At 41.8% G+C, this 27,785-nt stretch overlaps 2 protein-coding genes across 2 annotated transcripts; both read right to left on the reverse strand.

Annotated features, from left to right (window-relative positions):
• atf7ip2 (activating transcription factor 7 interacting protein 2) lies at nt 1-8,364 on the reverse strand. The gene is made up of 13 exons (XM_041956973.1): nt 8,284-8,364; nt 6,996-7,352; nt 5,174-5,246; nt 4,881-5,012; nt 2,965-3,027; nt 2,840-2,877; nt 2,684-2,718; nt 2,541-2,593; nt 2,262-2,307; nt 1,961-2,025; nt 1,454-1,744; nt 1,183-1,364; nt 1-601 (listed from the first exon to the last, which is right to left on the reverse strand). The coding sequence occupies exons 2-13, from the start codon at nt 7,211-7,213 to the stop codon at nt 391-393; spliced, it is 1,407 nt and encodes a 468-aa protein (XP_041812907.1). The 5' UTR covers nt 7,214-7,352; nt 8,284-8,364; the 3' UTR covers nt 1-390.
• A 591-nt stretch (nt 8,365-8,955) lies between these two features.
• On the reverse strand, nt 8,956-22,860 carry emp2 (epithelial membrane protein 2). The gene is made up of 5 exons (XM_041956905.1): nt 22,713-22,860; nt 13,407-13,697; nt 13,207-13,315; nt 12,985-13,125; nt 8,956-12,058 (listed from the first exon to the last, which is right to left on the reverse strand). Exons 2-5 carry the CDS (start codon nt 13,482-13,484, stop codon nt 11,889-11,891), a joined length of 498 nt encoding a protein of 165 aa, XP_041812839.1. The 5' UTR covers nt 13,485-13,697; nt 22,713-22,860; the 3' UTR covers nt 8,956-11,888.
• Between the last annotated feature and the right edge of the window lie 4,925 nt (nt 22,861-27,785).

Consider the following 27,785-nt stretch of genomic DNA (forward strand, 5'->3'; position numbering starts at 1 on the left):
TTAACATTGTCAACTTTATTATTATATAATTAAAAAAATTCAACATTCTGTTTACATGTCAAATCACATTTTTGGGGAAGTGAAAAAGTGAAATTAGGATAAGCAAACACTTTTAGTGGACATACATTGAAGGTGTGCAAACACCTGGAGGGATGAAAGTGCAGCCTGTTTCGGAGCTCCAGAGCTGTAGCTGTCCGTTTTGTTTTGCTTTAAAAAATAAAAAGCGTTCCTATTTAGCATTGCCCCCGAAAACAATCAAAAAACGGTGATCGACACATGAAAACACTGATGTGCAATAACAAGTTAAAAGTACAAACACATGAAGAGTGAGAAAAATCCCATTTGACCGTAGGTGCTTGTGTCGTGTCTCTCTTGAGCCCAGATCCTGATCTAGTCAGGTATGACTGCGGTTACAACTTTACTGTAAGGTCCGTACCGGCCAAACTTGTCTTTGCCCACCACAGCAACACACACCTTGTGCCCGGGCTTGTACTTGCTGATCGTCACGCATATGGGCAGAGGGATGGCCTTCACCTCACCAAGGGTATGCCAATTTGGGAAGATGCCGCTACCCCTGCCCTTTTCCATGGTCATGTAGACGCTGCAGCGGGGAGAGGGGAGAAAGAGAACGTGTTAAACAGCCTAGAAAAGCAAAGAAAGCCGCAGTGAAGACCACTGACTGAACTCTGCTTCCATCTGGTGGTCATCTGCTGACATTAGCAGTATAGTGTAATAAATGTGTGAAAACGCCTCACTGCTCTAATCTGTTTGAGAGTGGCTGTTGGTTTTAGAGGGAGGACGATGATGTCAACATGTCTCTCCAATTCAGATGTGCCAGACCTGCTCTCACATGGCGACAGCATTTGTAGCTTCGACAATACAGGCAGCTAAAATCATGGAACACAACTGGAGCAGAAACATTAGTCGGTTAACCAATTGGTTGATCGAAAGAAAAATGATCAATTAACCGCTTCAGTCATTTTTCATGCAAAAATTGTGAAAAAACTGCCCCCCCTCAAATTATACCCACCCAAAACACGCCACTTGGGCCAACATCTTGAGGTCAGCCACTTTTCATTGCTAGAGCAAAAAAATTACTTTGAAAGAAGCACTAAATAAAAACTGACCTCATCCAGTGTGTAGCTGAGCTGAAACCTGCCTACTCATCACACTGCTTCTCACCTGTAACTATCCATAGGAGGCGCTGCCGGGTCTTTCTCAGTTACGTTCCAGAGAACAGAGAGGCTAGCGGGTTTCCTGATGAGAGCCAGATGTACTTCCGGTCTCTGGGGGATGTTGTAGGAGGCCGCTTCCACATTGGGGGTGGGGGGGGAGGCGGAGGGTGGAAGAGGAGGATACGAGTCCTTGGAATTAGAAAAGGGGGAGATTAATTGTGAGTAGAAAACAGTCTTGTGAATTACTACTGTGGGGTAGCGTGAGCGTGGTGTGTCACCTCGTTTGAGTCTTTGCGCTTGAGACTGTTACTAGAGCCAGAAGACAGACACACTGCTGTCCCCTTCTTGGTCTTTGACTCCTGTTTGGACTCTTCAACAGAGATTTCTTTTTTGAGAGTGTGTATTGCTCCCTCTGAGTCTGTGTGCTTGTGACTGTTACTGCAGCCAGGAGAGAGATATTCTGCTTTCACCCTCTCTGCGTTTGGCTCCTCAAACTGCATGGACTCCTCAACGTTGCTTTCCTTTTCCTCCAGATCTTCCCGCTCTTTCTTTATGACCCTGTCGAGTCCCTGAATTACAGTGTGGGGGGGAAAGATGAGAAGATAAAGGCAAGACACAAAATAAACAGAAACAATGAGAATAAACTCAGAAAGGTGGGTGATGTAGGATTTTATGGAAAATAAGTGATTTTTTCACTTGTTTGAAGAGCTTGTCAAGAGTTAAACATAACATATTTATGCGTGGTATATTCTGAAAATGATATATTAAATAACGAAGCATCCTACCTTACACTCAGGGGAGCGAGGAGGAGGCAGCTCTTCACTTAAATCTGCTATGGCAGCTGTCAAAGCTTAACACGGATTATGTACAACGACAAGTAATAGAGGAAGAGACAGGGAACAGAAGAAAAAAAGGATGTTATTTCTTCATGTAGTCGCTGACTCGTATTATTTAATATGGGTCATTATAACAGCTTATCGTGTCAGTTTCTCTCACTGCATGGTGAAATGTTGCCAGAAGCTACATTGGATCAACATTTAACATGATGCTATTCAAACATCTGCTTGTACAAAACAAATATCTTACCTTTGTTATCAGCCTGCATCTTCTTTAGCGCCTTTTTTGTTGTTTCCTGTACAGAAAGGACCTAAATGAATAACCAAACAACCTTTTCCACATGAATCCTTTCTTCAGAGCACACGGTAGACTCCATGGCAACTACAATTAACAGTCACTTATGTGAAAATTATTTTTGCTGAGTAAACAAGGAGTTTTTTTATTTTAATTTGTATTCCAGTCATCATTCCAAGGCCTTTCATAGACGCTGATGATTTAATATTAAAGAGTTAATAACTACATGTTTACCATCATTTGAAAGAGCTCTCCACTCTTCTCCATGCACTCCGTGCTCTTTTTGTCTACAGAAAATAAAATTGCATAGAATAAATAAAAATGCGACCCACAGATGCAAATACTCATCAGTGCACACATGCTCCCTGGGCTCTTACTCTGTGACACCATGGCTTCATCCTTAGAGTCTGGCCTGCAGAGTTGAACAAATCAAATTATCAGATTAAATGCAAATCAATCCAGGGTACAAATTCACATCAGGGCCTTCACAACTTTCACTGAGGACTAATGCTGCTGAACCTGGTTCCACATACCTGATGACGTCCTCACTCGCAAGAGATGTTGGTGGGCTCTGAAAGGCAAACATTTTTGTTTACAAATCTGATATGAACATGCGCGTCAGCCCATATGCAGTTCATGTGCGTTCACATGTACAAACCTTTTTCTTCGTCATGTAGGCAAGTGCTGCTTCTGCTCTGTGGGTTACCATGTTAATTCGAGCCTGAGGAGGAGAGGAAGAAGAGTAACATTCACACGCACAACACAATCATGTTCAATTCTTTTGGTTTAAAGAGATAAGAAATGGCAGAGTGAGACAAATATGGCCAAAAGGGTGAATGTTGAGATAGCAAGCATCTGAGTACAAGTCAAGTGGATTTAATATGACGGGGGAAAACTGAGGAAGAACAATGAACAATAGATGAATCTAGACAGCAGGAGAATGGATGCTTAAAAGATTTACCAGCAGCTGTCCAATTCAGAAAGGGTGGAGGCAGGGGGAAAAAAACAAAAAGGCAAGAGACCTATTTTAAAACAGCTCGATGAAATTAAGGAATAAATAAATTAAGAGAAGAAGGGAACAAATGAACAAAGAGAGGCAGTGAGAATGTCAGATGTGCATTATATATACTTGAAGAAATGTCTAAGCTAAGTATTAGACAGGGGTGTGGTCACCCCCCATTACCCAACTCTGATAATTCCATTCATGTGCTGAGTCCATTACTTTCATTACCAAATTAAAGAAGGCTGAGGCCAAGAGTATTCATCAGGAGACACACACACATCCATAAAGCAGTGGTGGAGTGTAACTAATTCCCGTTACATTTACTCAAGTACTGTTCTTTAGTAGAAAACTGAGGTACATGTACTTTCTTGACTATTTCCATTTTCTGCTACTTTATACATTTTACTCAACTACATTTATTTGATAACTTTCTACTATTTACTTTGGGGGTTCAGAGTATAAGTCTTGTATGAAATTCTGTTCTTAAATTTAACACTTAAAACATTCTTTAAATATTAATACAGTGCTGAAGAACACCAGGAGCAAATGAGAGCAGCTGTTAAAACAAAATTCTGACTGATGGGTTAACTGCATGTCAAATTAATCCAAACGCACAAGTCCAAATTGCTTCCTTAGTTACCACATAATTGGCTGCTGACAAGCTATGTAGCATTTATGTCCGGTGCAACGCTTACTCCACGCAAAACACACCGGAGCCACATTACATCACTTCCAACAAACGTAACGGAGAACAATGAGGGCAAAACAGCATCAGCTCAGCTAAAAACACTAAAACACAGAATCCCTCAGCACATCAGCGTGCCATTCACTACCAGCCCTGTTTGTAATCGGTACCGACAACACTATCTTCACTTCACCTGTGTCTCCTCTTCTCTGCTCTGTGTGTGTGTGTGTGTGTAGAGGAGATAATCCCGCCACTGGTGAGGCGCAGACAGCAGACAACATCAATCATCGTAAAAAAATTTAACAGCGGCGCTGATGCCGCTGCACAATGGGTAGAGCAGAAACACGAGCAGTGGCACTGTAGTGCGTCAAGAGTTTCCCAGGCAGCTTCACAGAGGTTGACTTGTTATTTAAGTCTTTTAAGTCTTTTTTTTTTTTTTTTTAAGTAAAATAAATTTGTATTCGGATCTCTTTGGCCTGGCACCTTGCCAGCCCTGTACGTTTATAAGAGAAACACTGCAGTAATATTTATGATTCTTTTACTTTTGGTACTGTAGGTGAATTTTGATGATAATAATTTGGCACTTTATGTGAGATTTTAAATACAGGACTATTACTTGAAACAGAGTATTTTTTTAACTCTTAACTAACTTTAAGTTAAATATAAGATCTGAGTACTTGCTCCACCACTGCCATAAAGTACAAACAAAACAAAAAAAGCACCCATGCAAGGATGACTTTAGTTGAAGCACTGTCGAGTCCATGCAGACTATAAGAAGAACCAGGAACAAGATGGCAGCGTGTAAGTACGTTCTTCGTTTTCTTTACAGAACGACAGCACACATGCAGTAAGTGAGTTTAAGACGTGTACCCCTACTTCCACCGACCTCCAGTTTCTGGATGCAGCTCTCATAGTCAGCTCCACGATCCAGCTGTTGAATAGTTTCTATTAATCCCTTCAGCTTGGTTTCATTCTTTTTCACCACACTGCGAACCTCCTGCTCGATCAGAGTCTGCACCTGTGGACACAGACACAAAATAAATGCACTTAAATGAAGGCATTTTGCAGATATACATTCAGTTACTGCAGATGGTAGTTATGAGACAGTACATGCATTTGCAAATGTGATCATGCACTAAAAAGGCATATATTAAATAAACGCAAAACATTGACTCTTACTTCAGATTGGGAGAATTTAATCTTTTTATCACTGGCTCCAGAGGAAGCTGAGCTGGAGGGCAACCTCTTCATTCTTCATATATACATATGAACAAATACACAAACACAGATAGAAAGTCAAAATTCACTTGGTTTACAGTTGATAATGTTTGTTACTCTACATTGAGGAGTTTACGAAACGCACTGGTTTTTACCTTGGTACCCAGACTATAATTCTTAGACATATGTCACATGGAACAAAGCAAGAATAATGCATTGCTTAGCATGAAAATAGTTAAATCTGTCATATCTAGCAAAATAAAAGATTCATACGTTAAGATTAATTTGAAAGAACGGGGGGTGACTGGGGTTTAACAGCATTTACTGTGCAGAAGTAAAATCTGCTTATACTCCACATTTCTAGTGTTGTAGATTACATTCTGATCATAGTCACATTAAAGCCCCTAATCCCAAAGTACAACACATATGAGTCCACTAGTTATCACACTGGGTGTGCATGGGGACTTGCAGTGCAGTAGCCGTAGCCAGCGAAAAACATGGAGCACTAAGTTACAGTACATAACAGATATATTCTGGAACATCATAGAAATACTTTTTCATGCAACTGGCTGCAAAGAGAAATGGCACAATGCAGTGTGATAACACAAGCAGCAACATGCAAGTGAACACAGCTCATTACCAAAATGCCAGAAAGCAAAGTGTACAGTGTGAGCATTTCAGTCTTGATAAAGCACTTGCAGAAGCATCACACAACAGAGTGCATAACCAGGCTGTACCAGCGGCTGAGTGCCAAGAGGAAAGACATACAGCAGCAGCAGCAGTGACAAACAAAAAGAATGAGAAACTTCCTCAGGTTCAACAACGGGAGAAAAATGTCCTGTTACCATAACAGAGTACATTTTGAACTCTCATGTGCTGGATGCCGAACCACTTACCACGCTCACTGAGCATGCTCCGCCTCGCTTCTTGCTACAGAACCGTTAAGCTGTCAAGCAAGTTATTAAGCTCCTTTCAAAATACTTTGAAAAATAAATGCAGTGACGAGGTTTATAGCTCACATAAGAAGCACAAATGTGAGTCCTATAGATTCCGCTCAACACTGAACAGTTTTGTGGCTTGAACACAGGAGAATTTATCGCAGCAGCAATGGAGAAGAGTTGACAATTTATGCATCATGCTGCACCAGTAGCCTTCTGGCAGTAGAATAATGAAATACAGTTTCTATTTGTTGCCATTTAGAATTTATCGTCAGGTAACTGGTTCTTTATTGACCAGGGGAAGGTGCAGACGGGCACAATCCTCCGCAACATCAAATTTATGTAGTCGCCCACTTTTTCCCCTGCCAGCAAAGAACTTCACTGGAATGACAAAACACTTTCAGAGAGTCACAATATCATCCCCTCAAATCAGTCTTTCTAACATCATTTGCTTGACTGGTCCAGCTAGTAACAAAATCAGCAGCACAACATGCTGAAGATGGACAAATAAAAAGAGCTCTTAGCATGTAGGTTATATGACAGGTCAAACTGCAAGCCGTTTTGAATCTAAATAAAATAGAAAGAATCTCTGTCTGTCCTCTGACTTTCTCGACAATCATTCAACTGCTTTACACTTGGCAGGTGTATTATTTGCTGGGGACCCAAGAAAGCACAGTGTCAAGTGTAAAGCAATTTGAGTGAGAGGTTCTCGAGAAAGCTGTCTGCAGCAATACCGGAGGCCAAACAATCCACCCATTCCGAACCACAGTAGCAAATTAAACTGGCGAGCTGCAAACATTTATGAAGCTGCTCTGCAATCACAAAGCTGTCGGAGGTTTACTCACTCATCCAGAAGATGCAAGGCCACTTCTGCATCAGATCTCAATCCATTTTCTTTTTTCAGTGCACGCCACCTTTCAAATGCCACTCCAATGTTCACTCGAGCTCTCTCATGTGATGCGTATGTCAACTTCTGAGACAAACTTCTGCCTTTCCTGGGATTGGTGGAAGGGCGTGCTTTCTTTCGAGCCGTGGGACCGTGTGTCTGATGAGTATCTGCCATATTTCACTAATCCTGCAGTGTACTGTCAAGACAGAAGCTGGATGCAAACTGTTTTGTTGAGTGGAAGATCATCAGGGAACGTTGAGGGAGGGGGTTGATGCTGTCGTCAATCCACTAACGACAGTTAGAGGGCAGTAACCTGGCAATAACAGCAGCCACTGTTAGTTTTGTTTTACTCATACATTAACAGATTGTTTCAGCAATATACACACATTATTAATAAATATATGCTGTACTGTAAGGCAGTTTTCTACTGTTCATCTGTGTAAGAGGCAAAACTACTAAAGATAGCTTTACAGAAAAGAATAAGTTATGTACAAAATGTATTCACGGCACTAAGATTATTTAAGGTTTAATGACAGCTGAATCACAGTGCAACTGTTTAATAAACTGCTTTGAGTTTTACACTTTTTGACACACACAGCATGTAGATCACAGATCATCCGTGCCATCATTAGCATGTAAAAATGCCGTAAACTGAGAGGCAGAGGCTTAACTTCCAAAGAGTGCAACAGTTCAGAGTTAATATGTGAATGTTAAGAGCAATTTGTAATGCAAAGTGTGCATTTCAAGGTATGTCGAGACAAAAGCCTTCAACACAGGACTCGCAATAACCAGCTGAACAGTTATGTGCAAATGCATCGCCGATGGTACAACAGTGATTGTACCTGTCTCCTTACTTTTAGGACAGTTTAAAACATATCCCTTGAAAGAGTAAAGTTTTATCTCACCTGTGTCTGTATAAATGAAATTTCACACAACACACATTCATTTGATGCGACATTTCATTAGTTGTTGTTACACAGGCTAGCTACTAAATTATGAACCCGTTCACTCTTTCCTTAGCTTATGTTTTGATATTGGCTTTGAACTGGATAACAACAACTAGGAGCGTCAGTAGCTTGACAACGTGTTTGTTTTGACAAGTTCACTGCTAATAGTGTTAGCTAGCTATCCTTTATCTGAAGCGTTTAGCGGAATATTCCTCCACCAAGCGGAGGGGAAACTAGCGTTAGTGAGCTAGCTGACACGTAGCTAGCTATCATGCAGCTCGAACATTCAAGACTCACTTAAATTGCGATTATAGAATATTTTTTGGCTCATACGGTCCCACTTTCACTTCGTATGGTAGCTCTTCCGGGATTGCTACCGGATGTACTCAACCTGCAGCACTTTGATAATAGTTCCGGGTCAATTCCAATTCCAATTCAGAATAAAAGCAACGAGTCCTATTCATACTACTGTATCTACAAAATGATTTTGTCCGAAGGTAAAATATAAAAAATATACAATATAAAAAAGTAGACCTTCTGAGTAAGCTGTACAATAGAACAGTGACATTTTTTTTCTCGCAAAATGCTCATCACTGGTTGGTGAAAATGGTAACATGATAAAAAATACAAACAAAACAAGCTCACAGATCAAGGATAATATGTTGAATTTATAAGCACATTTTTAGTTAAATTTTGTTAGATTAATTTAGCCTTTCAAAATTTGAAATAAGGAAAATAGTAATACTGCACTGCAGTATAGAAGAGGGTGTAATTTTAGTGTTTTCTACAGGAAAGTGGAGGTGAGGAGAACAGGACAAGCGAGCAGTAAGCCTGTATAATGAGTATAGGTAGATACTTGACCTAATGACAGATTTGCACACACAAAGAAAATTTGTTTGTTGTAAAATATATTTATTGAGATCTAAATCAGATGGCTGGGGGCAACAGGAAAAAATAAGCACCAAGAAATTCTTGCAGGGGTGTGTTTTTTTGTTTTGTTTTGTTTTGTTTTTTTTTTCTAATCAGTTGTTTTGAGATTAGAGAAGCAGGATTCATCAGGCAGAAACAAGTTCATTCTTTTCAGGAGTGCTTGGCAGGAGCTTAGGGCTATTCTGAAGCCTGAGACCAAAAAACTATTATTTAGACATTGTGTAGTATTCTATCAGTCCACTGGGTGTCAATATTAGACAAACATTTGATGACATGTGAATACATGAAAGCACAGTAATAACTTACAGTCATGGATGTTGCAAAAGAGGTCAAAATGCATTGCATGCTGGTACTTAAAATGCCTAAAATAGTAGAGGCAAAGGAGCCTGTAACAAGTAGAAACACTCCTATTATATGTACTAAGTACTATATGTACTGTACATACATACGCTTGGATAAACCCTAAAAAGAAAAAAGGAAAATAAACTGTTGTTTAACCTAAATTCTTACAACATTGACTATCTCAACATGTCTCGATTAAGCAACATGAGACTTGTAGTTAGTATGGAATTAATACTTCATGAAGCATTAGAAATATTTCAACTGCAGCAACTGTTTAAAAAACAAATCCCCATAAATACAGTTTTGGCTTCAACAACTCGTATGATTATATGTCACCATGGTCCTGTGGTTATAGAGCTACACTGGTCAAGATACAGTATATATACATAGACTCAAAACACACTACAGGAAAATTATCACAACCATAAACAAATAAACAAAAAAAATATTCCTAGCTTTGCTGTGGTTTCTGTTGAATATCTGCAACAGAGTTTAAACAGAACTTAAGTTCAAGTATTTGGTTTACTCTAAATGTGTATCTGCTTTGGAATCATCAAAGCTAATCCAAATACATCCAAACAAAACGTATTCTAAACAGTGCCCCACCCCCGAAAAAAAAAGCCTTTTGTGCAGCAATAGTTTACTTTTTATCTCAACATAAGTTAAAGGGATTTGCTGAAAGACAAAAACTTGCAAACAGGAGTCTTATTATTCAGTGAAACACTCTTAAGATGACAACTTCACAACAAGCATCACATTCTTGGCCTCCAGTATGTCGTTTTGATCGTTTTCAAGTATCGTCTTGAGATAGCAGAGCAACTTCTTCACCTCCGTGTCTTTTCCCTGGATCTTCATAACTGGTGAGATAATAAGTTACCAGGCTCTGTGCTCTGTCAAAAGTTGCCCAACATGAACACAGTCTGGTCACGAGACAAGCCAACCCTTTACTTCTTTACATTATTTTTATTCCTAGAAATGTCCTAGCAGCCGCAAAGGTAATAACCAGCTGGTCTCCCCTAACTGTCTCACCCCCCAAACCAAAACCAAGAAAGACAAAAGAAAAGCAGTTATAGCACAGTGCTGTGTGGGCTCAAACAGTATCTCCACAAAGGCTGCAGACACAAGCAATTCTGGGAATTGGTGGCAGGTATAATACAGCAACAGATTTATTGTTAAATACCAGAGCACAAGTGCATATGCGTGTTAGAGATGTTTCAGTAATGGACCAAATAGACAGCAGCCCAGCCAGGGAGGGGCGAACATGGCAAGGCTTAATTACTTCATACATCCTCAGTCACATGATGCTAAAATACACAATAGTGGTTTCAAACAATAAATAGCTTTTGTCTTTTTCTCAGTGGAGCTGTGGACAAGAAAGCATGACAATAACAAAGAAATGTTCATCCTTCTTTCAAGTTTGCATGTTTCTACTGAAATCCCAAACATCACAGCACATCATTGGTTCCTTTTTTACCATTAAAACACAAGTCAGTAACACAAGAATACAAACAATGGGGTTAAAATCCTACATTTTATGCCTCAACTACTGCTTCACTACACTACCTGTACGCTATGGTTAACATAAGACTCTCTATTTTTTTCCTTTTTTTACGTAACATTTTAGTGTTTCAGTATTAGAAATAAGTTTCGGGCAATTACCTTAACTATACATACACAGCAAATATGTACAAAAAAAAATCCATTGACTATAGATTCACAAAAAAAACACAAAAAAAGCATGGACCCTTTGGAAAGTCCAGGGAGCTGTGTCCCAGTAAGACAACTCTCCCCACTTGTCTTCAACTTTTATCCTTTGTGATCAGATGTTTCCTATGAAGAAAGTTGGTGGGAAGCGGGGGACAGTAAAACAGGTGGAGAAGACAAATCGTTATGTTGGGACACTGCTCATGTCCTGTGTAGTGGCTGAGTGGAAAAGCAGAGACAGGAGAGTGAAGGTACGTTCTCACTAAACACAGCAAAGAGCCTCAGGGGCCAATGAGTGATGAGTGCAGCAAGGTGCATGCCCAGTGTATTTGCATTGAGTAGATATGACCTCAGCTTTATGGAAATTAATCAGTGTAGTGCACCTATCTTGCAAAAGTCAGATTTCACTTTTCAAACAGGGCATTGCAGATCAGATGTAAATCACAATGTATTTCTCACCTTGAATGTTTCCGGAGACATATTTTTAGAGACTGTCAAGCATGGAAACAAAAAAGCCTAACAGCGGGTCTTTTCATCAACTGTCAGCAGTGTTTCTGAGGCGTGTGGAAAAAAGAGTGTAGTACAACCTGTCAACTTAACACACTGAGTCTGGAGAGTCCCAGAGCATCTTTGCCACATTTAGCGAGAACAATGTACCATCAGGAAGGAGAAGGGTGTGTGACTTTTTGTGGTTTTGAGTGTTGCTGAATGCTGTCATGGTGAATTTCCTGGTTCTAAACCTGAGACTTGAATTGTAGTGGATTTGTAGTGTTTGCCCTTACCTCCAATGGTATCACAGAATCTAAGGGTTAAAAAGAAGAATGTGTTCATGCGTGTTTGCTGAGGGAAAGTTTATGCAGTTGTGTCCAAGTGTTCCTATTTATATATTTAAATATCTGCGTGCCTGTGCCTCGAGCCTGTCACATCTATTTGCGCTTCCTGAGCACCAGGTACATGAGGCCGCTGATGAGAGTCATGGGGAAGCTGATCCAGGCCAGGACATAGGAGGAGCCGTAGGAGCCGTCCTGAAGGCTGGCCACGTGAAAGCTCGTTTTCTGAGCCGTGTAGATGGACGCTGCGATCATCACACATAGAGCTGGGAGGAGGAGGAGGAGGAGGAGGAGAGAGGAGGAAATTACACGTGATAGTTGATGAAGGCTTGTGATTTAAACTAAAAATATTGTCTCCTGCAGCTAGTTGGTGCTGCTTTTGGGAAATTAACTTGTTTGTTTTTTGGATGGAAAGATAGATGAGAAGATCAGGACTTGTCTCGTATCTGTTTATTAAATATAATGCTACAGCTGGTTAGCTTAGCTTAGAACAAAGACTGGGGGCGCATCTCCAGTCTTAATGCTAAGCTAAGCTAACCACCTGCTGGCTCCAGCTTCATATTTACCTTACACACATTAGAAAGGCATCAATCTTCTCATCTAACTCTCTGCCAGAAAGCAAATATGCACACTATATTTCTCAAAATGTTGAACAATTTCTTTAAGTTTTAATTTGCCTCATGCAACCATTGAATCACCCAAAAACTATCCCCACTTTACACTGTGTTGAAGCCCCAAACAGAGCTTTAAGATTTCAAAGCCCGACATGCCAAACTGGGCTAACGCTGGGACTCAGCATAGCCCTGAACTAAAAATGCATGAAAACATTGACTTAAGTACACTGCATTTAAACTATGATCCCATGATTTGGGGTTTCGGCTGATCTTAAATTGTGAAATGTGAAGCATCATACAAAGTCACGTATGTATGCTCTCAAGTGAGATCATGCATTGAGGTCAGATCCTAAAATTTTACATTCAGAGGTGTTAAAACTTGCGTTCGTATCCAACCTCAGAAATGTGTGGACATAAATCTTGCCATAACCAGGACACTGCTCTGCATTATCATTCATTCATAAGGACCCTGGCTGCTGTGCACATGCCGGAGAAAAACAAGTCACTAATGGCTCGTGCATGAAAACAACAGTCACAAAAAGCTGCATTGACAAGTCAAGTACGTGTGTGTCACTCACAGGCCAATAGCTGGATGATAGCAGTGAAAATGAATCTCTCGCCCTGCTGGAGCCTGAAGAGCTGAAGGATGAAGACGAAGAAGCTGACGCAACATAAAATGGTGGCCAGGATCATGGTGGCCTGGACGGCCTGCAGGAAGGCTGAGGAGAGAGAGGAAAGCCGGCGTCACACACACAAACATGAACTTACACGCACACATAGGCTGCATGGTTACACGTTACCTGCATCAGCAGTATGGCTGTTCTCCACGGGATAGCAGGTGGCGTTACACGAGTACCACAGGTCAGTGTAGATCACATCGCGTCCAGCTGGCGACACCACCCACCACGCCTACATCAGGGAGGGACACACGGGTGGTTAAAATGATTACATTGTCCTGCACTGTCGTGCACATGTGTGTCCACTTTTGGTTTATACTCACATTGTGAATGGTTGCAACAAAGAGGAGGATGGCTGCAGCCAGATGGAAGAGGATGATGAAGGCTAAGATGATCAACATGGCTGCGCTTCTGTCTGGTTAACTTGTCTGCCGGTTGCTGCCCGTTGTGCAGGCGGGTTGAATATCTCACGGGCTGCTTCAGTTGCTGTCAGCGGCTCTCTGGCTGATTGTCACTGTGCAGAAGGTTGGTTTCAGCTTTTGGTGGGCGACAGTCCTGCTGGATGTTTGTTTAATGCTGGTCGTTGCACAGGCTGACCTCCACAAGAGAGGAATCTGTTGGGAGAAACATATATTTAATACTTTAATAACACACACAGATACATGTAAGATTAATCCCTTGTGTGTCAGCATACATCCAACACAGAAATGAAAGTATTGCAGAGGTACTTGTTTGCAGCCTCAAATGTTAGTAATGTTTGGACCACAACTCATTAGAAGCTGCAGATACTCATTTTACCAATCTGGCTTTTCTGCAATCACTTTAAAGTAAATATTTTTGCTGCAGTACTTCTGACCCCCACTTTACTGACTGGTTTAAAAAACCCTGTTGAATATTTAAGATAAACGCAGCATATACGCAGACTTCAGACTTCTGCAAACAATTACCAAAATGCAACAATGCTAAACAACTGTGACAAATGCAGGGTTAATGAAACAGCCAGAGAAATATTTTCAGCCTCAAAGTCTCCCCTCAAATTATACAGAATGCTGCTGAGATGCAGGATGAAGTGTGTCTATATGTATGCCAAAACGTGCGTGTGTGTGTGTGTTTGGGAGTGCATACAGTATGTGGGTGTGCAGTGTTTACTCTGCAGTGACTGAAGGCCTTAATCCTGACTATGACTTGTTGATGGAAGCGAGGACTCAACTGTTTACATCTTCAGATGGGCAGTCTGTGCTCTGCCCGGTCAGGATGGACCATAATACAAGATGCTATATTAGCATAGCAGCATTAGCAGACAATTTCATCCAAGAACATTTGTGTGCTGTGGTGCTATAAATGCATAATGTCACCCACCCCCCAAAAGAAATGACATGAGCAAGCAGACTTGATTTTGAACATTGTCATGGACGCATTTTAATGAGGTTTGGGTGTTTGGTCAAATGACGGCTTGTTCTTTTGTTTCTTGCAGCATGACCTTGGCATTTGTAGCATTCTAACACAAAATAAATGTCCAGAAGCATGTGGCTTCAAACAGCACTGTTGACAGTCATAACAGACCTGTGTGTGTGTGTGAGCCTCCGCTTAAGATATGATCGTCTACAGGGGCCTTCATTACACAAACTTCTCTGTTTATGGACTTTCCTGAAAATCAAGGACTAAATCTACTACGGTAACTATTTTCATAGGGATATCCTGTATTCTGTACAGTTTTTTTTTTTTTTGCAGCTCGCCTTCGTTTTTGTTCACATGCCACTGGGACTTGTATCGAGGGGAAATATTCCATTGAAAACAGCAAATGCATCCAGAAACCCATCTGTTTGTTTATCCAGGAAAGGGTTTTGTTCCGCATGTAAAATGCTGTGTCAGCATCATTCAGTTTTAACTTTCATTCTGCTTCAAATAATCACACCAGACATTAACTCAAATGGAGAATATACTTCTAACACTTTTATAACCTGCAACTGCTATGTATCCTAATTTTGTGCCCCAAGGTTTTGGGAATCAGGGTTGCACAGCACTGCTTTAAAGGCCGTTTTACAGCTTAATATAACTCCAGAGTTGAGACTACGTCTATGCACCACTATGCTTGCAATCTGCTCTCTGTGTACACTGTAAACATCCATCTCAGCCTAACTACCCTGTGAGGATAATGCACATAAAATTACATGTGTGCACACAAACTGTATACACATGTGAGTTTGATTTCAGGGACTGCCTCAACTCCCACCAAATAGCTCAGAAGAGACACAAACATGTTTAAAAGCACATGTGAGTGCAGGCACACACACACACACACACACACACACACACACACACACGCAAACACAGCCAGACAGCAGAGGAATTAGCCCTCTCCGCCAAAATGGAGTCACAGTAAAAACAGCCTCTCCCCGCCGGCAGGAAGCAGGCCACAGTTTTTGTGTGCGAGCATGTGGCTGTGGGCTGTGCCAGAGGATAGGCCCTCCCTGTCTGAGTTGGGGGAAGGGGGAACAAGTGGGTAAATAGTAAACGGAGGTGGGGAAACATCAAAAGTGAGCTATACACTTTGATTCGAGAGACACGGGGTTCTGGGTTTAAGCAGGAATGTAAACAGCAACAGTTTCTCTCGCCAAATGCTCCCGATCATAATGCTGTGAGGATGAAGACAATAACCTGGCAACAAACACTTTCATCTGCACCTGAACCCTGTGAGAAAAAAACATCTCAATATGGCACAAAAGGCGGTGAAACTGGTCAAGTGTGAGGCTGCATTCCATATGTTTTATACATGGCACGTCATACACAAAACCTCTGGGCATAGCACGTGGCAGCTCACGAAAAAGGAGAATAATTAAAAAAACAACATTGTGGAGTTTTCTGCTTGCAAGCTGCCACAATGCATGAATCATAAACAAAGCATATACAGCCACTGTACATTTTCCGGCGTGCATTACTCTTACAGCTTGTTTTGTGAAGGATGCGTGTGAGTTAGTGGTGTGTGAGTGACAGGTCACACTGGGTGGAAATGTGAGACACAAACTTATTTTTAGGGCTGGCAACAGCGTTTAAGAGGTCTGGCCGTTATAGTTTCACAGCCCTATAAATTCCCAGAAAATTGGCAATTTATACAATTTTATAACAGCTGTGTGTTTAGGGGGGCCAATCAGGCTTCAGGTTTGATCTTACAGAATGATGATGGTGGGGAGAAGAGAAAATGAAGCGCAGAAAGCCATGGTAGCCACCAACAACTAAATTTACTGCATCCATTACAAAGCATGTCTTTGGTATTTGAGTCTAATCTGACCTGCAGGAACATTCTTTGGAGCAGCAAATAATCTCCCGGACACACACACACACACACACACGCACAGCTGGATCTGATTCCGTCTGCAGCTGCCTTCTCGTCTCGGTGAAGAGTGGGGGAAAGGGTGGAGAGAATGAGGGAGGGAGGAGACAGAGAGGACCCCGTTGGAGAGAAATGGAGGGAAGACAGACAAACAAAAACATCAGCGGAAATGCACACACACTCTGACGTACACACACGTACATATAGAGAACACAAAACCGCACAAATCCAGCCTGCAAACACACAAACAAAAAATGAGAGACTCAAAGGCACAGTTTAGATAATTAAGGTTATTTCAGACTATTGTAGACTGCAGGCATAAATTCATGCCCCCTTTTGTGCGTGTTTGTACTCTAAAATGATTTATGAACCTGATTATCCCAACTGTAACGATCAGAAGGGTAATTATCCAAAAGCTGCAATTACGCTCATTTGCTTTTGTCAGGTGACAAAAATGAAAGTAATCTTTGTATGGGTGAAAGATGGGGCAAACTTTTAGCCATTGCATTGATTTTATCGAGCAGTATGATAATGAGTAATGCGTGGAATTTTCTGGGGTAGTAAACCTAAATGTGGAGCCGTGCACTCCTCGGGGATCTTTGGGAACGTTGTGGCTTCACTCAGTGCTGATTATAAAGTGTGAACGCGCTGATACTCACTTCTGACACCGGGCAACAGCTGCAGACAATACACACACAGAGCACATATCCACACGCACGCTACATACATTAGCCTGCTGGTCTGGTATGCATTCCACTAATATTTCACTGATCTTCACGCCTTATCTCTCATAACAGACAAACGCACGCACTGAGGGGTATCTCCTTCAGCTGTGGAGTGTCAATCAGCAGAACAAGTGGCTAACGGTCAAGTTAGTGACGGTCCTACTGTATGTTCATCATTCATCGCTTGGGTCATTAATAAACACACCGAGGCTGCAAGCGATTGTTTTTCACTGTGAGGCAAATGTTTTTAGAGCTATAAAAAGTGGGTTTATATTTGGTTTTTGATGCATGAAACCCACTCAACATATACTGACCACTACAGGAAGTTTCGACTTCATTAAGATACATGAAAGACTCCAAAGCGCCTTTTTTTATCCACAAATGCAGCATCCCACCATTGATTGATTAATTTCTCTTGGCACATTGGCTAAGTGGATACAAAAAAGACCATCCACCAAGGCCATTAGTGCAGTCTTCCATGCAAATCTGCAAACACAACCACTATATATGTCTGGATATAATTTCCAAGGCTATTAGAATTATGTCGAAAACATGGCTGTGCCTCGCCGGAGACTCATTATCTCAGCTTTGCGTTCACTATGTGCTTGTAAACTACTGCTTGTTGTCGTGAAGCATGAAGTTCAAAATTTTTCCTTAATAACTCTTGTGGACTTCATCGCAAATAATTCTCATTTGGATGTGAGCAAGAGTCTAATTAGTTGCATGATGCTGTATGCATGTATTTATATTTCCATAGCCACACCTGATGTTACAGTACTGGTTCTCTTATGAATTGTGCTCCATAAGTTTGAGCAGCTACATGTGTCGGCGACCCCAGAGGATTACTGGTACCTGTGAATGTGAACTGTGATATGCAGTCATTGTATTTCTACAGTCTATGCTTTGTCACTGATTAACTTTGCTACCATCTACTGGATTTTTAAGATGTAAGGCATTTATCGCTGACCTGTCGCGCAATGCTAACGAAAGTGGAAAATAATTTGCATATCCGCCCTTATGATTTGGATCTGCTCTAGAATTTAAAGGGTTCTCCGTTGGCCCACGCCACACCATTCCAACAAGTTTCGTGAGAATTGGACCAGTAGTTTTTCAGTAATCGTGCTGACAAACAGACACACATCACCTCCTTGATGGAGGTGATAAAGACAACAAAACAGCGGTTTCATGTCATCACGCAGGTTGATGGATTCTGTCAGGCTCCAGCCACCTCGCCCGACACACACACTGACAAACGCTGCTGCCATTCCTCCTCTCCACTCAGCCTTATAATACGAGGCTGGGGGACTCGGTGCAAGAGTGCAAGTGTGTGTGTGTGTGTGTGTGTGTGTATGTGGACTGATTCCCTTGCCTGGTGGAAAATGCTGACTTTTAATGTCCTTTTCTTTTTTTTTTAAACTCTTTTCATAAAACACAAAGCCACAGACTTAACTGGGCCTCTGAATCTCACTCCCCCGTCTCTCTCACTGTCCCACTCTCTCTTTCTCTGTATCTCTCTTTCCCTTTCTGTCTTTGGCCATGGAAAAACTGATTGAGGAAGAGAGAAAGGCAAGAAGGCTTCCAGTGGAGCCCTCTGGCCCCTGATGAGGTCGTACAGTTGAGACTCAATATGCAACATTTCCGCCTCCAAACCCTCACTGTGGAATAGTTGTTAGGATTCACTAACAGAAGAACAAAGCCTGTTTTTGCTTTCCAGAAAGCCTTCTAATATATGATGCCACCAGTTCAAACTAATGCAACATTTTTAACTGACACCTCACTTTATGTTTGTTCCATAAGGTCAAAACAGTTGGATAAACAAATATTAATTAAAGAATTTAGAAAATCTAACAAAAGAGACCTCCTTTGATGAATGACTTTAATTCTGCTATAAGTCGAGTGAAAACACTCGGCACTCCTCTGTCTTTGAAAATGAGATAAATCTGTGTTAAAAACAAAGATTTCTTAACAATAAAAGTTACAATTTGCAGGAAGGACTCATAAAAGTGTCCAATCTGGCCTTTCATTTTATTTTTTCTTCCCACTGCTTTCAGTGCTGCTGTAAGTAGTAAGGTAATTTCATTTACACTGTAGATTTGTGTCATGTGTTAACACTGAGCCATATTCAAACACTATCCACTGCTGATGACTGTGAGGTGTGGTCGAAAGCTCTGGAAAAACACTAGTAAGTGTACCTGGAGTTAAGACTCAGTTCCCCCAGGCATGGTCTTGCGGTATCTAAATTGCATTAATGTGTGGTAAAGGGAACAACCTAGTGAGTGTGTGTGTTTGTGTGTGTGTGTGTCTGTGTCTGTGTGCGTGTGCATGCATGCGTGTGTACACAACAACAACAGCCAAGATAAGGCTTATTTTTAGAAAAAACACAAAAGCCACATCTTCCCTGGAGTGACGCCAGTGGCCAAACAATGCTTCGTTCAGGAAGACCACACAAAAACCTGTACACACACACACACACACACACACACACACACACACACACACACACAGAGTTTGGTTTTAGGACGTACAGTTTGAGAGTATGATGTCATCTAAGTACAAGTACAGAATCGTAAATATAACCAGATCGCCCAGTGCAACAGCTACAATCCTTCACATTATGGATTTAGGTAATGTAACGAGGCCTTCTGCAGACTGGAACTGGCGGCCTGTGTACACTGAAGCCAGCTAGCAGCCTTGACAGGCGAAGAGCAAAACTGGATAAAAGATGCTGAGACAACTTTCCTGTTTGCACATCTTTACCATTAGTTAGGCAAATTAGACAGTTTGGCCTGAAGGCGTCACCAGAAGATGAACCACATCACAGCTGCATCCCAGAGGCTGTCCAACGTAAACCCACATTTCCAGACCAAATGTTGTACAAGCGTGGCTGTCCTTCATTTGTCTCCTTCAACGCAGACGGGAAATGAGGCCTTTCTTTGACTGAATCTGGAAAAGAGTTTATCCTCAGCGCAGTGGCATTTAAGAACACGTCCGTCTTGTTAGCGTCACCTCAACATTGTGCTTATTTAGTCTAAGTGTTGCACACAGGCTAAGCTGTGCTAAGGAACTTCACAGTGTCCTGCTCTCATTAGCATACGAACGATTAGCATGAAATGTTTGGAGGTCAAAAGCTGACTAATAAAGTCATCCTTTCTAAAAAGGGTGGTGCACATTTGATTAATAAGTGGAGTTTTGGATTATATGTGCATACAAATGATACACTGAGAGCCCAAATTGACAACAACACTGCCATTATAACCATAATTTTCCATTATGGTCATGAGACCATTTTATTATTGGCAACACAAGCCTAATTTCCTACATCTTAAAATAAAATATTTCAGCTTTGATGAGGTTTGCAGAATACCAGGAGAGAATGGAGGATCCATGAGAAATACACTGTCAAGTGGAAGCCGACACTGTTGCAAAGGAGTGTGTGTGTGTGTGTGTGTGTGTGTGTGTGTGTGTACTACATGCCTCCTATAGGAATCAGGAGCCTACAGAAATGCACACAACTGTCCTGCTGGGTTTAAAGACAACCCTCTGACACAGGAGTCCTTTCATGTTAGACATACATTTAGGTGTGTGTGGTGGTGGTGGTAGGAGGGGGGGTTCACACACATTCCTAAACAGACAGCGCTGAGTAATGGCTCCCACATGGCAGACAGAAATTGGGGAACACCTGACAGAGAGGTAACACAGAGACCTCAGCTCATCCCTCCATCCTGGTCCTTTGTTTCCTTTCTACCCTCACTCACTTCACACTTGCTCCCTGACAGCTTTCATCTGTCAGCACCTTTTAAAACGTCACGTCGATCCCCCCCGACTAATCCTCCTCCTATCCAATATCACGCACCTCTCTCCTGCTGCCGCTGCATTCTGCGTGACTGAAAATACTTCGAAATTAACACTTTTAAAACCTCCAGGCCTTCAGTCGCATCACATCCCAACCAGCGAGCGCAAGAAGGCAAAGCACAAAAGGTGCAGAGCTATGCTGCCTCAGAACGACAAGTGGCCTCTGCTCGGGGATCAAACTTCAGGCCAGTAACAGCCACAAGCCTGGAAGCTGGAAGCTCCAAGTTTCAACTTTCATTCATTCATTACTTCACACATCTGTTGTGCGTGTGATGACTGTGAGGCTCATAAAACTTGATTTAAGGTTGGGGGAGAGGAGAAGATGGTGCAGGATTATATAGCATTGCTTTTATAAAATACACTGTTCAAATTCAGGTTTTATAGTCGCCCCCGAGCCTTTTTTTTCATCTTTCTCTGCCATTTTCCATCATGTCAACAGGGGGGGGTGCTAATTAGGTTCCATCAGATCAGATTTGTAACCTCTAAATTTCATGTGACATTTAATCATCAGACCAGTGCCACAATGGGAGGGCTTCACTCAGTCTGCATGCGTGGGGATGAGTCTCCATTCCTGCAGCCCAGTCTGAAAAATCCCCCCCAACTGTGGAAAACCTGGACAAAGTTGTTGCTGTTTTAAACCACAAGGGGGCGCCCCCACATGAGGGGAGGATGCAACAGTGATATAGTGCCTCATCAAAACTAAACTGCAAGACAGGGGCAATGGTGTTCAGAATCAAAATGCCCACCAAAAATGCATGTACTTACACGGGAGCTGAACAGATTTTACACCAACGATAATCAGATTCTGCTCAGTTCAACAACACACTTGAATTCATATAATCTCTCCACTCTCTCACTCCAGATCTAAAAAAAAAAAAAAAGGAAAGAAAGAAAGAAAGAAAGAAAGAAAGAAATAAAAGAAAAGAAAAGAAAAAAAGAAAAAACACATACACCCCAGGAAACTCTAAGAGAAGAAGCAACAGCAATGAAATAAACTAATTCCAAGGTCACAGCAAACTACAAAATTCCACAGGAATATCATCTGGATCCAGTGTTACCATATGGTTTACAGATAGAAAGGAAGCTCAGTGAAAGAAAGGTCCAATGAGGACTGCAGATAGCCCACACTTTAAGTCCCTATGACACACACACACACACACACACACACACACACACTCACACACACACATTTCCTGTGTCCATTAAAAAAAAGAACAGTTTATCTTCACTCGCAACTGCGCTTAGACAGACATTTAACACGCGCGCGCGCACACACACACGCACACACATTGGTGGCTGACAACGCCCCTTTCATTTCCAGCGCCTGAAACTTGGAGTCACTCAGAAGCTGAGTTATGATCTGTGTAAAAATACCCACAGGGGAAAACACGACAGCAAGTGCTCCTCAAAACGACTCTCCGATAAACTGTCAAATAAAACAAGCTCATTTTTAAAGAGACACTATGGGCTACAAACACCCAGACAGAGAATTATTTTAGCAATATTTTACCATCTCTTGGATCAGTAAATAAGAGGGGGAGCTAAAAAAAAAAAAAAAAAAAAAAAAAAACTCACCGCAAAACACACTTCGTCAACATAATAGTGCTATTGGTGTATTAAAGAGACATTTCACAACCACACTGGATTTGAATGGGACACGAATCCCCAGCACAAAGTTCCGTGCAGCATTCAAACAACATGCAAACTTAAAGTTTACTCACTGCGTTTGGACTGGAGGGGAACACAGCTGTTCCAGATGCGGCGCGTGAGCGTCGTGATGAGCGGAGTTAAGGTGGAAATAAGTTGAAAAGGTGTTGCAAGAGAGGATCCTCCAAACGGGACTGAGCGGCAGCTGGAGACCTGACTGCTAACCCCCCCACAAGAAAAAAAAAAAAAGTTAGTAGCGCACGTTCTCTGGCCCGGCTGTCGTGAGCGCGCGTGGGAGGCGCTCGAGCGCTCGAGTTGGGTGTGGTTTGGGCTGCGCGGCGCGCGCTTGTGCGCTCGTGCGTTGCAGCGACGCGCGAGAGGATTTGTGACATGATTTTATGGCGCGGCGGGAAAAGTGACTGTAAAAAAAAAAAAAAAAAAAAAGAAAAGCATCGTTTTGGGAGCGAGGGGGAAGGTTTAAAAGAGTGTGTTTGGCCAGACAGAAGCGGAGGGAGAAAACAGAGGAGAGCAGAGGTCAGACAGGGAGGGAGACAAAAGGAAATGAAAGAGATAAAAGGGGATGAAGAGTGGAGAAGAGGAAGGCATGAAGAAGGGGAAGGATACAGAGAGGAGAGGAGCAAGTGGGAAAGGTGGCTATTACACGTCCAATTCACTTCCTGTGTTCTGATTTCTCTATTTGCATTTTAAAACTTCTTAGACTCCAAACAGCGCTCATGAAAAGGCTGGAGCCATCAACATGTCAGAACAAATGAGAAAGAGAAAAGTTCTGTCGCTCTTTTCTTTTCATCGCCGGCTTTCCTACCCCTTGTCTTCTCCCCTTCAGTCCTCACCAGCTGTCGCACTTCATGCCTTTTCCAGCGTTTTCTGCTGTCGTTCTTCAACTTCAGAGCATGTTTGGTGCTCCACAATTGAAAATGACCCTAATCCTCTTGCTTCCTGTCAGATCATTTTACTTCTTTGAAATGTCACAGTTCTGTATTTTTGTACGCGATTCATGTGGTTTTGGCTAAGTTCTATGTTTTTAAGTTGTTCTGCAACAGTTTGAGTTAGTTAAAGGTGTAGTTTGACATTCTGGGAAATACCCCTGCTGGTTTTCTTGCCGAGGGTTGGATCGGAGTTGCAGAAGATTGACGCCACTTTCATGTCTGTTTGGTAAATACAAGGCTGCAGCCAGGAGCCGGTTAGCTTAGCTTAACAGAGTGGAAGCAGGGAAAACAGCTAGTCTGGTTCTGTCTGAAGGTAACAAAGTCAGCCAGCCAATCCAGCGACTACAAGTCACTGCACCACAGGCCAAAAAAAGCCTGGCACCTAGCTCCTAGTAAAACCATGTTTCATTTTTACTCATCACCATTCAAACCAGTTAAACACACCCATATCAAACAAGATAAAATGTGTTCATTTGTGATCTTTAAATGTGTTGCATGCATATTTTTGCTACATTTAGACATAGCCAGGCTAGCTGTTTCCCCCTGTTTCTAGTCTTTATGCTAAGCTAAACTAACCGACTGCTAGCTTCATATTGAATGGACAAATGTGAGAGTGGTATAAATTCTCTTATCTAACTCACGACCAGAAAGCCTGTTTCTTAAAATGTCAAACTATTCCTTTCACTTGATCGATCATCAACAGGAACAGCCAAACTACATAAAGACCAGCCAGGAGTCTGATAATTGATGCCCACAGCTCCCTCATGTCAGTTACATTTCATTCTGAATAAATCATTCTCAGGTTTTCTTTTCTGTTCCCAGTGTCACAGCTAATGGTACTCATTTACAGCTGAGGGTGTAAAAAGCCTGTGTTTATACAACGCCGCACCCATCTCTAAAGGCGTATCAGCTACCATTTGCAAATAAAACATATCTGAAAAATCAACACTCACTGAAACCTCAAGAATTAGAGAACATACAAGTTTTCTGTGTTTTACACCTGACAAAGTTTATGTTATGACCTCAGGATGTCAGGACATTTGTCCCCATCAGTGGTCCGATGCTGCCGTTGTGACGGTATGGGATTCTTCTGTGTGGTCATATGGAGACTGTTAGTGAGGACAGGCACGAGGTAATGAAGAGGGCATTGTCAAGGCTTGTTGTGTGGCACATAATTCTTTGCATTTTTCAGTTGGGCCACAACACGAGACCACCATCACTGCTAGAGTGAGTGGGAATCCACAACAGCATGACATTATAAGTTTTGAATCTTTACATCTGAAATATTAGCCTGCACCACCAGTTAATTACATTTTAGGCATTGAACTGATTTGTTGTGTTCTCAGACTCTGCAGAAGGGCAGAGGCGAGAGTCACACACTGGCCAGTCAGAGGCCAGGCTGCCTGGGTGACATTAAGCATGGAGGCGACCCACTATAGCACAAAATATGCTGATTAAAGTCAAACTGAAGTTAAAATGAAATTTATTTGCAAATCAATCAATACTTTATCGTTGTCATTTGTTTTGGCTTATGAACCTATTTGGTCAAAATTGTACCAAAAAGAAGAAATGTACGTTTTATTTACTTTTCTGCCATGATAGCGCCCCCTTAAATCAGTGTTCTTCAGGGGGCAAGACAATTTTTATTAATCTTTTTACTAAAAATAGTAATCGTATCATTTGCTTCATAATATGGCTTCAATTCCAACAGCCAATTGACAAACTAGGGAGTGACTATTGTTAGCCATCGCTTGGTGCCATCCGTGACTCCTACGTAACTTTGTACGTTAGTCGCTCTGCGTCATTATTTGAGTCACACAGTAGCCTACAGAGAGCTGAAGTTATATCTTCAACAGTTTGGTAATTTGCTGTCATCACAAATGAAAAGTCAGCTAACGCTAGCTAGACCCATCTCCTTCAAGAGATTAGCGCTAAGACGGAATCAGTACTGATGCTAGCAAGCTAGGCTAACTAGGTCCAAGGTAGTTTGGCTTTCTAGCTGCTACTTATGGAGCACAATGGGACGTCCCAGATGCTGACTGTTGTAAAGGGCAGACAGCTTATCTCTAACAGTACTCTACCAATGCTAACAGTGCTTGTTAAATAGCTCTGTATGCTACATGTCAGTGGTAGTTGACACCCACAAGCAACGCTGGTCATCAGTGGCCAGTCAGCGGCCGCTCTGGGACACACTGACCCTGAGGCTTGAGGCGTGAACACAGTTACCACAAATATGGCCAAAAAAGGTTTTATGCCCTTTTGAGAAGTGGACAAAGTTGCACAACATCTGACTTTAATGAAAAAAGAATCAAAAACACTTTTATTTTAGCTTACAGAGAGCAGCTGACACTGAGTGGCAAGTGTGTCCAAGTTTTCACTGTTAAGAAAAACACACACAGATTTACAACCAGTCATGTTTAAAAAGAAAAAAATCCATCAGATACTGCTCGACCGCTCCATGTACGCATGTTCCTGTGACAGACAGCAGGCAGGAAAGTTATTAGGATTCTTTTAAACAGCCTGCAGGATGTCTGCTGGTGTTGCTGTGTAAGAATAGCAGGTTACCATGGACAAAAATCCTCTATAGACCACAAATTGCTCGCAGAGTGTTTGCACACGTTGACTTCGAACACATGCAGCGTGCACACACTCGTGCACTTGACATAACACATCCATACTGATGGGCATGCACACATATAACGTGTTGTGCAAGCAGGAGAGGAATGGATGGAATGTGTATGTCGAGCTGATGATGCCACATTTTAACACTTAATACAACAGATTCTCTCTCTCAGTTGCTCTGTTTGTTGCTTATTGGATTCCTTGCCTATAGACATCAACAAGCATGCACGCAAGCAGACTTGTTCTTGTGTTTTCTGACTAACTGCATGTTTTTATATGTTCATCTGTGTTTACTGGAGCCAAAAGACTAATAAATGTCCTTAAAATGGCATAGGATTGCAATTATTCCATATTCTGGAGGATCATAATTCAATATTTTGAAAATAATCTAAATGCGATTCTGGATTTTTGTGAGTGGTCTTCTGCAGAATAGCATCATAAAGCTGGATTTCCCTGCACCAGGTGTCACACGTGTCGCTCTGTTGAGCATTTCAACATGACTGCACATAACAGAACCAGCACACACACACACAGGCCCACAGCTAGTGACTGTTTAAACAACAAAGCAATCCCATCATCCTCAGCTCCTCAGGCAACTGACCACCCCACCACCACCAACGCTGCTCTCACCCAAACACACTTATACACACAAACACACACTCAGGAGTGGTGGGAACAGGTTTGACCTCTCTGCCAGGTGTCAGGTGTTCACCACGCAGGTAAACACACCAAACATTTGAGACCCGCTCACACTGTATGTCACTGTAGACACATATCAGTTGCCTGCTATTGTCAGAGACCTATAGCTGGAAACAATACGTCGCACACATCTCCACCCAAAAACACTATAATAAGGCCTTTTAGTACAGTGCAGTATCTCACCTGGGGCGGAAACAGATCATAGCTGCCTCATGCTCTTCAGTGTGTAGTCTCCATGTCTAAGACTTTCCTTTAGAGTGTATTAGTGTATTAACCCACTCTGTCTTCTCTGTGTCACTTCATCAACACACAGTGGTGTATCAATATGTTTATATTCTGAATCTTTTCACACCGTGCTGTTATCTGTATCCAAACAAGGTCAAAGAGAAATTACCCCGAAAACTCAAAATAAATGTAAAGACTGTCCGGTTCCATTTGTACCAAAAAATGTGAACACATATCTTATTTAAGCATTGGTGGCATTGTGTTGTTTTAAGTGTATATTTTAAATGTATATGTCCTATAGTGGGAGGATGCCACACAACCACACATGCATGTAAAATGTTATGGTTAAACAATCTCAGTTCCTGAAGCGAGGCACATCCAGCCCACATTGTGAAACAGTGTTTTTAGACATGTTTTCCCTTTTCTGGAGTATATGACCCAGAGGCACAGAGTATTGCATAATAAAAGTGGAAGAGGCCCAACTGCTGCAAACACACATGCAACACCAAGCATTATTAGTGGTGGAAGATGTATTCCAAACCTTTATTCCAGTAAAAATACTCTATTACATGCATCAGTCCTTCTGTCAAAATATAACTTACTGAGCACTATATTAAAAAGTGCTTATTATGCAAAGTGGCCTATTCCACTATA

The sequence above is a fragment of the Chelmon rostratus genome, chromosome 17 (genome assembly GCF_017976325.1).
Source record: "Chelmon rostratus isolate fCheRos1 chromosome 17, fCheRos1.pri, whole genome shotgun sequence".
Lineage (NCBI taxonomy): Eukaryota > Metazoa > Chordata > Actinopteri > Chaetodontiformes > Chaetodontidae > Chelmon > Chelmon rostratus.

Bases quoted from the DNA above. Each gene is read 5' to 3' on its own strand.
- atf7ip2 (XM_041956973.1), bottom strand. From the start codon at position 7,213: ATGGCAGATACTCATCAGACACACGGTCCCACGGCTCGAAAGAAAGCA. The intron at 2,878-2,964 runs GTTTGTACATGT...TTTGCCTTTCAG, and splicing joins CCTACATGACGAAGAAAAAG to AGCCCACCAACATCTCTTGC. The intron at 2,026-2,261 runs GTAAGATATTTG...ATCCGTGTTAAG, and splicing joins GATGCAGGCTGATAACAAAG to CTTTGACAGCTGCCATAGCA.
- emp2 (XM_041956905.1), bottom strand. From the start codon at position 13,484: ATGTTGATCATCTTAGCCTTCATCATCCTCTTCCATCTGGCTGCAGCC. The intron at 13,316-13,406 runs GTGAGTATAAAC...TCCCTGATGTAG, and splicing joins TTGTTGCAACCATTCACAAT to GCGTGGTGGGTGGTGTCGCC. The intron at 13,126-13,206 runs GTAACGTGTAAC...CTCTCTCCTCAG, and splicing joins CAGCCATACTGCTGATGCAG to CCTTCCTGCAGGCCGTCCAG.